General features: G+C 39.2%; 1 protein-coding gene across 1 annotated transcript in view; it reads left to right on the forward strand.

Annotated features, from left to right (window-relative positions):
• Window positions 1–14,432, forward strand: part of LOC127800449 (sucrose transport protein SUC4) — a 44,475-nt gene extending 30,043 nt beyond the window's left edge. The window contains exon 5 of the mRNA XM_052335064.1: window positions 14,123–14,432. Within this exon, the coding sequence (XP_052191024.1) occupies window positions 14,123–14,284 (162 nt within the window). The 3' untranslated portion in view covers window positions 14,285–14,432. The remainder of the gene's footprint in view (window positions 1–14,122) is intronic.

The raw sequence follows: 14,432 nt of genomic DNA on the forward strand, positions 1-14,432 counted from the left end.
AGAATTTCTGGTAGCCGACAGCAGTTCCAGATTCCAGTCACTCTAAGATTGCAATGGCAGAAACTATCAGATGTAGCAAGTCCAAACCATGCAACCGGTGATACAAATCCAGTAGAAGGATACCAGCCAAATCACTCTCCAGTGGTTGGTGAAGTCCCTCTAGCCTCAGAATATTGGATGGGAAGAATTATCTCCAATGGGCCCAATTAGTGAAGACTCTTTTGAAAGGCCGTGGGAAGGGTAACCATTTGACTGGAAACCCTCCCATGGAAACAGATTCAACGTACATAGCTTGGGACATAGATGATTCTCGCATCATGTCTTGGTTATGGGGAACTATACAACCAGAGATTAGTAGGAACTTTATGTTCCTAAGGACAACCAAAGCCGTATGGGAGATAACGCAACAAACCTACTCCAAACTCCAGGATGCTTCCGTGATTTTTGAAGTCAAGACAAAGATCACAGCTACCAAACAAAGCCAACTCACAGTCACGGATTACTACAACTTGATGAGAGGATTGTGGCTGGAACTTGACCAATATCAGCCCATCAAAATGGTATGCCGAGAGGATGCTGCAACACTCAATCGGATAATTGAACGAGACCAGATTGTTGAGTTCCTAGCTAGACTCAATCCTGACTTCGACCAAGTAAGGGTGCAAAGTAAGGAGAAACTCCCAAATCTTAATGAGGTTTTTGCAATTGTAAGGAGTGAGGAACATTGAAGATATGCTATGCTAACTGAACATACCATTGAGGGATCTGCCCTTGTGATCAGCAAGCAAGAAGGTAGAGGAAATAAAGCTGGAAAATTAGGGTTTCAGAACCCCGGCAAACCAGGATCAAGTTTCCAGAATCACAGCCCTAGTAATAATCGAGACTCACAATGGTGTAGCTTTTGCAAAAAGCCCTGCCACACTAAGGAAACATGCTTTAAATTGCATGGTAAGGAGGCAGTCTTGAGCAGGATCAGAGGCTTCAAGAACATGAAATCCCAAAATTTTCATGTAAATAAGGAACAAGAAGAGGAAGCTAATAAAGGGACTGAATGCCGAGGAGCTAGGTAAGTTAAAAGCCTTTCTCCGGACGTTTCAAGATGGAGGAACTTGCTCCTTAGCCCATCAAGGTAATTCTCAAGGTAACTTCCCTTCCTACACAATCTTTTCAGCTTCTAAAATTGATAAGAATAGCAGTTGGGTCCTTGATTCAGGGGCTACCAACCACATGACCCCTAATATTCATTGTTTTGTGACTTATGACACCCTTAAGCCTACCAAACATATCCTGATTGCCAATGGAACCACTATTCCTATCCTAGGTAAAGGCAAAGTATCATTAAACTCTCAGCTTTCCCTTAAACAAGTTCTTTATGTTCCAGTCTTAACTACTAGCTTGATCTCTATACAGAAACTAACCCAAAATCTTGACTGTTTGGCTATTTTCTCTCCTTCAATATGTAAGTTTCAGGACAAGAAAACGGGGCAGATGATTGGTGAGGCTAAAGTTCGAAATGGGCTCTATATCTTGGATGGGGAGAATGATTGTTCTACAAGGAGACAACAGCAACGTGTGGCTTATTCTTCATCCTTGCAGTCAGCCTCTAAATTATCTTCTATTTGGTTACAACATTTTAGACTAGGTCATCATCCATTTAGATTGTTAAAACAATTATTTCCATATTTGTTTAAGTCATTAGACCCTAGGAGTCTTAGGTGTGATGAATGCATTGTTGCTAAACATCATTGAGTCTGATTTCCAATCAGTAACATTTTATCTTTAAAACCATTCTACTTAATCCATTCTGATATTTGGGGGCCGTCTAGAATACCCAATTGTTCTGGGGCAAAGTGGTTCATTGTATTTATCGATAATTGCACACGAATGTGTTGGGTATTTCTTTTAAAATATAAGACTACTATTGAGTCCACATTGATCACATTCTGCAAAATGATTCAAACCCAATTTGGGACTACTATAAAAAGGCTTAGAACAGACAATGCAAATGATTACTTTTAACACTCACTTGCAAAATTATTTCCAACAAGAGTGAATCATACATGAGTCATCTTGCATTGATACACGCCAACAAAATGGGGTGGCAGAGAGAAAGATGCGTCATCTTCTCAATGTCACTCGAACCTTACTTCATCATCATTATGTGCCAAAATATTTTTTGGGGAAAGCTGTGTTAACTGCTACTTATGTCATTAATAGGGTATCATCTAGGGTTCTCAATGGTCAAAGTCATTTTCAATCTTTAAATTCATTTTTTCCAGACTTTAATCTTCATACTCAACTATCCTTAAGAGTGTTTGGATGTGTATGTTTTGTTCACATACTCAAAATCCATAGAGACAAGTTGGATCCTAGGGCCCTTAAGTGCATCTTCCTTGGATATTCTCCAACACAAAAAGGGTATAAGTGCTACCACCCACACATTCGAAAGTTCTATGTTTCAAAAGATGTCACATTTAATGAATCTCAGCCCTATTTTGCTCCCATTCCAGCAAGGCCAACAGATACAAATCCTGTAGATTTGGATTGAGAATTTCTAAATGCAAGTCTCGAGACAAGTGCAGCCGGTCAGGATCCTTCCCAAGATTCCAGCCCTATTATGACACCTCAACCCTTACCAACTAATCATCCTCACTCGAGGCTTGGTTCTCCTATAAGGTATAAAGGTTCTCCCTATGTGTACAAGAGAAGGCAGCCTATTGAAGAACTGCAACCAGGCCCATCATCAGCTCCAAATACTAGCCTGAAAATTGCACCAAGTAAAGACCCAGTCACCAACCCCAGTACATCTCAACCCCAATCAGAACCCCTGGACTTGGATCTTCCCATTGCCATTCGAAAAGGTGTTAGAACTTGCACCAAACATCCATTAGCTTCTTATCTATCATACCACCGTGTATCCGCTCAATATCAAAGCTTCCCAACATCATTGGATGCAATTGCTATTCCCAAATCAGTAGAAGAAGCTGTAAAAGACCATAATTGGAAGAAGGCTATGTTAGAAGAAATGGATGCCCTAAAGAAAAACCAAACCTGGGAATTGGTTCCTAGAATACAGGATACCAAACTAGTGGGTTGCAGGTGGATTTTTAATGTCAAATACAATCCAATAGAACTCTTGACAGGTATAAGGCCCGCCTAGTGGCCAAGGGTTATACTCAATCTTATGGTATTGATTATCTAGAAACTTTTGCACCTGTGGCAAGAATGATTACGGTAAGAATTCTAATAGCATTGGTAGCTAAATTTGGATGGAAATTGCAACAATTCGATGTCAAAAATGCCTTCTTACACGGAGATTTAGAGGAATAACTCTTTATGGAAATCTCTCCAGGCTTTACACATGAAGGAGATGGGAAGACTTAGGTTTGTAAACTCAAGAAAGCCCTATATGGACTCAAACAGTCCCCTCGTGCATGGTTTGGAAGATTTTCAAAAGCCATGCTTTCTATGGGATACCACCAAAGCCAAGGAGACCACACTATATTTATCAAACATACAAGAGAAAAGGTAACAATTTTGCTTGTTTATGTGGATGATATTGTGGTGACAGGGAATGAGACAACTGAACAAGATTGTCTCAAACAAAACTTAGCTCGTGAATTTGAAATCAAAGATCTCGGTCAATTGCGATACTTCTTAGGCATAGAAGTAGCACACTCAAAGGAAGGTATTTTCTTATCTCAACGAAAATATATCTTGGATTTGCTTGATGAAACAGGGCTATTAGGGGGAAAAGGAGGAAAGATACCTGTTGATCCCAATACAAAATTGCAAGCCAATAAAGGTGGTCAAGAGGTGGACAAAGGGAGATTTCAACGCTTGGTAGGGCGATTAATATATCTGTCACATACTAAACCTGACATATCATTTGCTGTCAGCCAGTTCATGCATGATCCTAATGAAGAACATATGGCAGCAGTAAGGAAGATTCTATGTTATCTTAAAGCCACACTTGGAAAAGGGATCTTATTCACTCCAGGGACAGACTTAAAGCTTCAAGGATATACAGATGCGGATTATGGTGGCTCACTGGTTGATCGAAGATCTACAACCGGGTACTGTGTATTTCTAGGAGGAAATCAGATCTCCTAGAGGAGTAAAAAGCAAGGGGTGGTGGCTAGATCCAATGTTGAGGCAGAATTTAGAGTTATGGCTCTAGGTGTATGCAAGCTCTTATGGGTAAAGATTATCCTAGAAGATTTGAAAATTCCGATACAAAGGCCTATTAAACTCTTGGGAGATAATCAATCAGCTATAAGTATAGCCTACAATCCGGTGCAACATGAAAAAACCAAGCATATTGAAATTGATAGACATTTCCTAAAGGAAAAATTAGACAGTCGGTCTATTGAAGATTTCATATATTCCTTCCAACCATCAAGTGGCCGATGTTCTTACAAAAGGTTTGTCAAACACCCAATTTGAAGTCTTGATCAACAAGCTAGGCATGATTGATATCTACTCCCTAGCTTGAGGGGTAGTGTTGAAACAAGGATAAGAAGCTATGGCCAAGATCAAGATAGAGATAGGTTGTTTTATTCTTTTATCTTTTGTATCTATTTTGTGTTTTTTCTTCTTATTGTATATTTAAATTGATGTAATCTAGTCCTAAATATAAGGTAAGTAATCTAGTCCTAAAATATAGGAGAATTCTTAGGAAACTTCTTGTATAAATTCTATTATTGACATCAATAAAATCATCAAGGAATATCGCTTCCTTTTCCACAATTTGGGCACATGATGGTGATGAAGGATGCTTTGTGTGACATTGAGAAGATGCCTCATCTTTCTCTTTGCCACCCCATTTTGTTGGGGAATATCAACACAAGATGACTCATGAACAATGCCTTCTAAAAATAGTTATGCAAGTGGGTGTTAAAATAATCCCGGGCATTGTCGGTGCGAAATCGTTTGATAGGAGTGCCAAATTGGGTATGGATCATTTTACAAAATGAGGTTAACATTGATCCTATGGCAGCCTTTTCTTTTAGAAGAAACACCCAACACATGGGTGTGCAATCATCAATAAATGTAATGAACCACTTTGCCCCAGAATAATTAGGTATTTTGGATGGCCCCCAAACATCAGAATGAACCAAATGGAATGGCATAGAGGCCAATTTATTGCTAATAGAATAAGAAACTCGATGATGTTTTGCAATAATACATTCATCACATTGAAAATTGCTAGGCTCTAAGGAATTGAATGAAGATGGAAACATTTGTTTTAACACAATAAATGAGGGATGTCCTAATATAAAATGATGAAGCCATATAGCAGAAAGGTTAGAGGCTGACTGAGAGGAGTAGGCCAAACTATGTTGCTTCCTTATAGAGCCTTCACCTTTCCCATCCAAGATGTAAAGCCCATTGTGAACCCTAGCCACACCAATCGTCTTCCCCTTGCTCTTGTCCTGAAACTTACACATGTGTGATGAGAAAACAACAAAGCAATTTAAATCATTGGTTAGTTTGGTAATGGAGATCAAATTTGTTGTTAGGCTTGGGACATGAAGAACTTGGTTAAGTGGCAGCCAAAAAATTGATGATACTTTGCCTTTTCCTACTATAGGGATAGTAGTACCATCGGCAATTGTAATTTGTGTTAGAAGGCCGGAAATTCTATGCTTTCCTAATATGGAGATTTCCGAATTAATGATTGGTTTCCTAAAAGTGTTTGTATCATATATTCTAGATTGATTTGATTGTATCAATAGTTGTGTGATTTATTTCCTTTCTGTAAATATTTCCTAAGCTAGATTAGGCAACTATTAATTAACCTTAGGATCTTACCTAATTAGCCTTAGGATCTTGCCTATTCAAGATAGGCGCATGTGTATATATGTCTTGGCATTTCATTGAGATTAATAAGATTTGTTTTTCAGTCTTCTTGACATGGTATCAGAGCCATTTCAAATTGCTCTCTGATTTCTAGCCTCAAGCGTTTGTTCTTTTTTCATGTTCCTGTTTCAGTCCACTCTTTGATCTTCAGGGCCATTCTTCGCCCTTTTTTTGCTTTGACTGTTTTTGGCTGGTATTGCCACATTCACAGTCACCTTTCTTTTCTTTCCCAACTTAAGAACCATGACCGACTCCGTGGAATCCGGCAGCACGACTGAGGTTTCTTTCACAGGCGGTTCGGGCAGTGGTCTAACTTCAAGTGGGGAGTTACAAAATATCCAAATAGCTGACAGGCTGAATGGAAAAAATTATCTTAAGTGGTCTCAATTGATTAGGACTTTCTTGAAAGGTAAGGGAAAGTTGAGCCACTTAGAGGGAACCAGTCCCAAGGAGACGGATCCTACACACGCTTGGGATGAAGAAGATTCACTTGTGATGTCCTGGCTTTGGAACTCTATGGTTCCAGAAATTAGTGATACTGTGATGTTCCTCACAACTGCTAGAGAAATCTGGGAAGCTGTGAAAACCACATATTCAAAGGTGAGTGATGCTGCACAAATTTATGAGATTAGGACCAAGGTTGCAGCTACTAAGCAGGGAACTTGGTCTATAATCGAGTATGCTAATTTGTTGCAGACCTTGTGGCAGGAGTTGGATCACTATCAGTGCATCCAAATTAAATGTAGTGTGGATGCTACTGTTTTCAAGAAATCAGTAGAGAAAGAGAGAACCTATGACTTTCTAGCGGGGTTAAATGCAGAATATGATGCAGTCAGAGTGCAAATTCTTGGCAAAACGAAACTGCCTTCATTGAATGAGGCAATATCGATAGTACGAGCAGAAGAAGGAAGAAGAGGAGTTATGTTGGAGACTGGTCATATGGAAAATTTAGCCCTACTTAGTCTGAAAGGGCGCGGTCAACAGAGGTTGCCAAAAGGAGATAAGAAGGCTATGGAGCCATTCAAGACCACAAACAAGGATGATTTGTGGTGTACCTATTGTCAAAAGCCTCGACATACGATTGAGAAGTGTTGGAAGTTACATGGGAAACCAACTAAAGGAGGTCCATCAAAGGGGCAGGCTTACATTGCCAATAATCAACAGGTTACTGAAACAAAAAATTCTGAACAGACTGGGTTGGTGGAGCTAAAGCAGGAAGAAATTGAGAGGCTGAGGAATCTGCTGGGACTACTTGAAAAAGAATCAGGGACAACAAGTGCAGTAGGAACCTCTAATCTAGCCTTCACAGGTATAACTTCCACTTCTATTGCTTTTCATGCTTCAAATTTAAGCCTTAAAACTACTTGGATCCTTGACTCCGGTGCCACAGACCATATGACTCCTTTTTCCCACAAATTCTTGACCTATAAACCTTGTCCTAGTACAAAGAAAATCATTCTAGCAGATGAGTCTCTAACAACAGTGGCTAGACAAGGAGATGTCTTGATAAATGAAAACCTAATCTTGAAAGATGTTCTCCATGTGCCTAAATTATTCACCAACCTTGTCTCCATTAAAAAATTAACCCATGATGCTAATTGTCGTGTTATCTTCTACCCTACCTTCTGTGAATTTCAGGAAAAGGACTTGAGGAAGGTGATTGGGCATGCTAAAGTAAAGGAGGGGCTTTATCACCTTGAAAGTTTTAGTGAACAGATTTCTAAAAGAATTTCTCCTGCATCATTCTTAGTGAAGTCCAATAAGGATGTGCTTTGGCTTCATCATTTTCGCCTTGGCCCATCCATCCTTTAGTGTCCTTCAAGTTATGTTTCCCTCTTTGTTCGAGAGATTAGATATTAGAGAATTTCAGTGTGATGTTTGTCAATTTGCTAAACATAAGAGGGCTTCTTTTCCCTTCAATAATAATATAAGTTCTTCTCCTTTTGATCTCATTCATAGTGATATATGGGGTCCTTCTCCCATTTCTAATCTCACAGGTGCACGATGGTTTGTGCTTTTTATAGATGATTGCACACAAGTAGTGTGGTTATATCTACTAAAAGCTAAATTAGAAATATGCACTATTTTTCAAAACTTCCACACTATGATTAAAAATCAATTTGGGACCGAGATTGAAAGAGTCCGGACAGATAATGCCAAAGACTTCTTCAATCAAACGCTGTCCAATTTTTTCAAATTAAAGGGGATAATCCATGAGTCCTCTTGTGTCTACACCCCTCAGCAAAATGAGGTAGCTGAGAGGAAAAATGGCCATTTGCTTGCTGTTACAAGAGTCTTGTTGTTTCATAATAATGTTCCTAAAAACTATTGGGGAGAAGCTGCTTTAACAGCAACCTATCTCATTAATTGGTTGCCATCTAAAAGTCGACTCACACAGCCCCATTCAGTTGCTTTCTAAGTTTTTCCCTGACTTTAGTCCCTCTCATGGTCTTTCTCCTAAGGTGTTTGGATGTCTGGCTTTTGTTCATAACCATTCGCCTAATAGAGGTAAATTAGATCTAAGAGCTTTGAAATGTGTTTTTGTTGGGTATTCTTCCACTCAAAAGGGATACAAGTGTTTCCATCCTCCATCAAAATGGTTCTTTGTCTCAGCCGATGTGACTTTTGTGGAGGAAAGTTCCTATTTCAACAAGTCCTATCCTCAGGGGGAGACAATATTCTTGGAGGATAGTGATAGGGAATTGTTCTTTCCTACTCTAACTTCTTCATCTTCTTGTCATCTCAAGAATATTCCACAGAATTCTCTAAATGTGATGCATGGGGAACAAGTTTATACTAGTCCACTAAAGGTCTATTCAAGGAGAAAAGTCTCAGATCCTCTTGAACCTAAGCATGCTGAATTACCCGCACCAAGTCCAGATTCTCATCCGAGCCCTAATTCAAAACTCGAGCCTATGTGTTGCCCTGATTCTAACACATCAAAACCAAATTCCTCTACCCATCATGAATCTGAACCTAATTTAGATGATCTTGACATTCCAATTGCCCTAAGGAAGGGAACTCGAACTTGTACGAGGCATCCCTTGCACCTATTCTTGACTTACTCCCACTTATCTCCAGCTCATAAAGCCTTTCTGAAAAACTTACATTCTATCCCCATTCCAAAAACCTTATCTGAAGCATTAAGCAATAAAAATTGGAAGGATGCCATGAAGGTTGAGATGGCAGCTCTTGAAAAAAATCAGACCTGGGAGTTAACTAAGTTACCAAAAGGGAAGAAGCCGGTGGGGTGTAGATGGGTTTTCACAGTGAAATATAAATCTGATGGATCTCTAGAAATGTATAAAGCTTGGCTAGTAGTTAAGGGGTATACTCAAACATATGGGGTGGACTATCTTGAAACTTTTGCCCCGGTTGCAAAGATGAACACAGTGAGAGTTTTACTATCATTAGTAGCTAACTTTGACTGGCCTCTTCTACAATTTGATGTAAAAAATGCTTTTTTGCATGGGGACTTAGAAGAGGAGATTTATATGGAAGTGCCTCCTGGTTTTGGAGTTCAAACTCAAGGAGAAAATGTAGTGTGCCGTTTAAAAAAGGCTCTATATGGACTGAAACAGTCACCAAGAGCTTGGTTTGGGTAGTTTGCACGAGTTATGGTTGGTTTAGGGTACAAGCAAAGCCAAGCTGATCACACTCTCTTTATACATTATTCGAAAAATGGGAAACTTATTGCCTTGCTCGTCTATGTTGACGATATTATTGTTATCGGGGATGATAAAGAAGGAATGGAGTTTTTGAAAGTGTGTTTGATTAAAGAATTTGAGATAAAAAAGTTGGGGAAATTAAAATATTTTCTAGGTATCGAAGTTGCTCGATCTAAGGAAGGAATATTTATTTCTCAACATAAATATGTGCTAGATCTTTTGATAGATGTTGGTATGATTGGTGGCAAGGGCTGTTGATACACCTATTGAGCCAAATCATAGACTTGGTGCTAATTCGGAAAAAGGTACAATGGATAAGGAGTCCTATCAAAGGTTGGTAGGAAGACTTATTTATTTATCTCACTCTCGACCAGATATTGCATATGTGGTAAGTGTGGCTAGCCAATTTATGCATTGTCCTAATAAGAGTCATCTAAAAGCAGTGCATAGAAGTCTTCACTATCTTAAAGGGACTCCTGGTAAGGGCATTTTGTTTAAAAAGGGAGGAGAATTGACTCTAAAAGCATATACAGATGCAGATTATGCTAACTATATTGTTGACAGGAGGTCTACTTCGGGTTATTACACTTTTCTTGGTGGAAATCTTGTCACATGGAGAAGTAAAAAACATAATGTGGTGGCTAGGTCAAGTGCTAAAGCTGAATTTAGATCCATGGCTCTAGGTATTTGTGAGTTATTGTGGCTGAAAATTCTGTTGGAAGACTTAAAAGTGAGTTGGTCAACTCCAATGAGGCTTTATTGTGACAATAAATCAGCCATCAACGTTGCTCACAACCCAATCCAACATGATAGAACTAAGCATGTTGAGGTTGATAGACACTTTATTAAAGAGAAACTAGAGAGTGGCTTGATCTGCACACCCTTTGTTCCTATAGGAGAACAATTGGCAGATATCTTGACTAAAGGTCTCTCGGGTAATGTGTATCACAGCTTCTTGAGCAAGATGGGTATGCATGATATACACGCTCCATCTTGAGGGGGAGTGTTAGAAGGCCGGAAATTCTATGCTTTCCTAATATGGAGATTTCCGAATTAATGATTGGTTTCCTAAAAGCGTTTGTATCATATATTCTTTATATTCTAGATTGATTTGATTGTATCAATAGCTGTGTGATTTATTTCCTTTCTGTAAATATTTCCTAAGCTGGATTAGGCAACTATTAATTAAGAATCGTTCCTAATTAGCTTTAGGATCTTGCCTATTCAAGATAGGCGCATGTGTATATATGTCTTGGCATTTCATTGAGATTAATAAGATCTGTTTTTCAGTCTTCTTGACAATTTGTTTAGTGGGTTCAAGAGCTTCATATGTTTCAAAAAACTGAATGTTAGGGGTCATGTGATCAGTAGCTCCCAAATCTAGGATCCATATGCTATTCTTATCAGTTTTAGAAGCAATGAAAGACTCAAAGGAAAGGTTACCTTGTTGCACCAAGGAGCATGAGGCTCCATCTTGGAACGTTCGAAGGAAAGCTTTTAGTTTGCCTAATTCCTTTGGATTCAGTCGTGTAGATTCTTCCATTTCTGAAATATCTTTCTTTGCTGCCTCCTCTTTTGGATCTTTGTTAGATAAATAGCCTTGATGCTGCCCAATGTTTTGAATCCTCCTATCCTACTTAACACGGCCTCCTTTCCATGTAGCTTAAAACATGTTTCTCTAGTGTGCCTTGCCTTCCTACAAAACGTGCACCACTGTCCATCACGGTTGGAGGTTCGGTTCTGAGCCCCAGGCCTATAATCCGACCTTCTAGGAGCCTGGTATGCTGTTTTTCCAGATTTGTTGCCGCCTCCATCTTGCTTGCTAACCAAGGCCGATCCTTCTTTTGTGCTATGGACAGAAAGCATGGTAGATCTTCTATTCTCTTCACTCCTAACAATAGCAAAAACTTCATTTAAATTAAGTAACTTATCCTTACCAAGGACTTGTACTCGAACCTGATCAAACTCGAGATTTAGGCCTGCTAGGAACTCTACTATCCGGTCTCGTTCAAGGATTCGATTGAGAGTGGCAGTGTCCTCTTGGCATACCATCTTAATGGCTTGATATTGATCAAGCTCTATCCGAAGACCTCTCATCAGATTGTAGTATTCGGTGACAATTGCATGGCCTTGTTTGGTACCATTGATCTTTGTTTTAACATCAAAGATCACTGATGCATCCCTAACTTGCGAGTAGGTTTGTTGTACGGTCTCCCAAACTTCACGGGCATTATTAAGGAACATGAAGTTCTTGCTAATCTCCGGCTGCATCAAACTCCACAACCATGACATGATGCGGGAATCTTCTACATCCCATGCATTAAAGCTGGGATCGTTAGCTGTTGGAGGATTTGCTGACAGGTGGTTGCTTTTTCCTCGCCCTTTAAGAAGTGTTTTGACCAGCTAAGACCATTGGAAGAAGTTCCTACCATCTAATCGATAGGATGGATGAATGCCTAGTAACTCTCCAGCAATAAAAGGCTAATCCAATGAAGGATGTCTCCGATGGTGACTGTTGGAGTTGAATTTGTTGTTGTTGAAGTGTTTGACATGATGGACAAGGGAAATAGACAGTTGAACACAAAGATACGAACACGAAAGAACATGAACACGACTGAAAGGCACGAACACGAAGGATTTCGACACCAGGGATGGGCTTAAAAGACATCAGAGGATAAATCTGGAGGAGCTAGAATGGCCAGCGAATGCGCCTTCACGCGCCGACGCGTGAGGTCGGAGCGAGCTTGAACGGCGGCTCGTCAGTCGGCGCTTGGGGTTCCAGTTGTCGGTGATTTTTCTGGGGTTGGCCAATCTGGAGATGGCGAACCTAATGGTGGTGGTGGTGCTGCAAGATGATGGACAGAGGAATTCTGATTTGAACAGTGCAATGAAGGCACTTTGGAAGAACGAAGTGGTTGTGCAATGAGGGCACTAGGGTTTACTGTATCAGCCTATTAACGAGGCTCTGATACCATGTAGAAAGGGAAGCGGTATTCCCACACGTTTTATTGATACGAATCAGAAATATTTATACAAGTAGTTTCTTAAGAATTCTTCTAAGATTTAGGATTAGATTACATCCCTATTATCTAGATTACAACACTAAAAGATAAATCTAAGAAATAACACAAGATAATACAAAGCAATAAATAAAACAAAATAAATAGGAAGATGATAATGGATGTTATCAATGAATCTTCAAGGCCCAGCCCGGTCCTGTTTTTATTTCTTCAACAATTTCCAATATGTACAGTGATCCCATGGTGATCCAATGGTGGATTCTGAAAATTTTCACTGTTGAGCTCCCTGTCCCAATTCTCTTTGCCACCTCCAGTTCTCTGCACCCCTCTATTGTCTACTTTTTGTGCAACTTGCCTCAGTGGCCTTTAAATGCTGAATGTGCTTCTGAAAACCCAGACAAGAGATCTCCATTAATTTACTGAAGCTTTTCAGCCATTTTAAGACCCTTTTGGAAATTGCAGATTGATTGAAATTATGCTCCATTGGTCTTCACACTGCAAGCCAGATTGATTGTTGGGTTGCTCCCACCTTACAAAAGGAAACAAAATGCAATTTAATTAACCTAGCTAGAGGAAAGTGCCTTTGTTGATTAAGAGGAATTTCTCTCTAATGTATTGATAGATGAGATGAAAGAAGGTGCAAATGCATAGCTTGGATTATAGTGAGACCTTAGAATCATGGATTCTAAAGTTGAGCAGGTCAAAAAGCAAAGAATTGGGATGCAAGTTTAGTAAAAATAGGAATATAGACTATAGCTGATGGCACACTGAAACTTGAATATCAAGTTATTCTAGAAAAAATCGGTTCAGATATCTTCAATTAATTGTTCAAAAGAATGGGAAATTACTTAGGATATTACTCAGAATCAGTGGAGATGGTTGAATTGAAGAAGTGTATTTGGCATTTTATGCAATCATAGAATTCCTTTTAACATTTAAAAGGGAAGTTCTACCGGATGGGTGTAAGACCACTTTTGTTGTATGGTGCAGAATTTTACACAATTTAGTATGAATACATGTAAAATATAAATGTAATTCAGATGAAGACATCATGGTGGATGTCCCTTCACAGAAGAAAGAAAAAAATTAGAATGAGATTATTTGTAACAAGGTTGGAGTGGCCTATTAATGTGATAAGATGCACAAAATATGATTAAGATAATTTAGACATGTGAGAAGGCCAATGGACCCAACTATGAGAGGAGTGGATAGGATAAAACAAATTTGTAGCAAAGGTAGTGAGGAGCCTTAAACATGGGATATAACTGTCTTGCAAAAGGTATAGTCACATATAGAGATGATTGGAGAGCTGGAATTATGTAGCTATTCTCACCTGGCAGGATTAAAGCTAGTCATGATGATAGTGATTAATGATGAGTTCTCTTTGGATTTCCATCCTCATCTGTTGTTTTTCATTGAACATCTTGCTAGAATTTATTCTAACCGTTTTAAGTGCATGGGTTGGATTTGCATAATAGTGCATTATCCCAGTGAAGGATTTCTAGAGAAAAAAAAAGCATTAATTAGTGTGTCATTTTAGCCATTTAGGTATATGTTGATGTTCTTGGACAGGTTGTTGTATCTCTTGGAGCTGGACCATGGGATCAGCTATTTGGTGGTGGTAACTCACCTGCTTTTGCTGTGGCAGCAGTTGCAGCCTTTGCCAGTGGTCTTATTGCCATCTTGGCTATTCCACGATCTGGTGGGGCTGATAAGTCTAAGGGCCACCGATGAGGTAATCTGTTGTTGTATCAAATTTTTTTTTTTTGGGGTGCAAATTTTCTTTGTTACCACAAAGAAAATATGGACAATTATCAAGAATTTTGTATATAGTATTGGTTCTATTGATTTCAATGGAATAATTTAATTCAGATTTCTGCTA

The sequence above is a fragment of the Diospyros lotus genome, chromosome 4, assembly GCF_014633365.1.
Source record: "Diospyros lotus cultivar Yz01 chromosome 4, ASM1463336v1, whole genome shotgun sequence".
NCBI classification, from domain to species: domain Eukaryota; kingdom Viridiplantae; phylum Streptophyta; class Magnoliopsida; order Ericales; family Ebenaceae; genus Diospyros; species Diospyros lotus.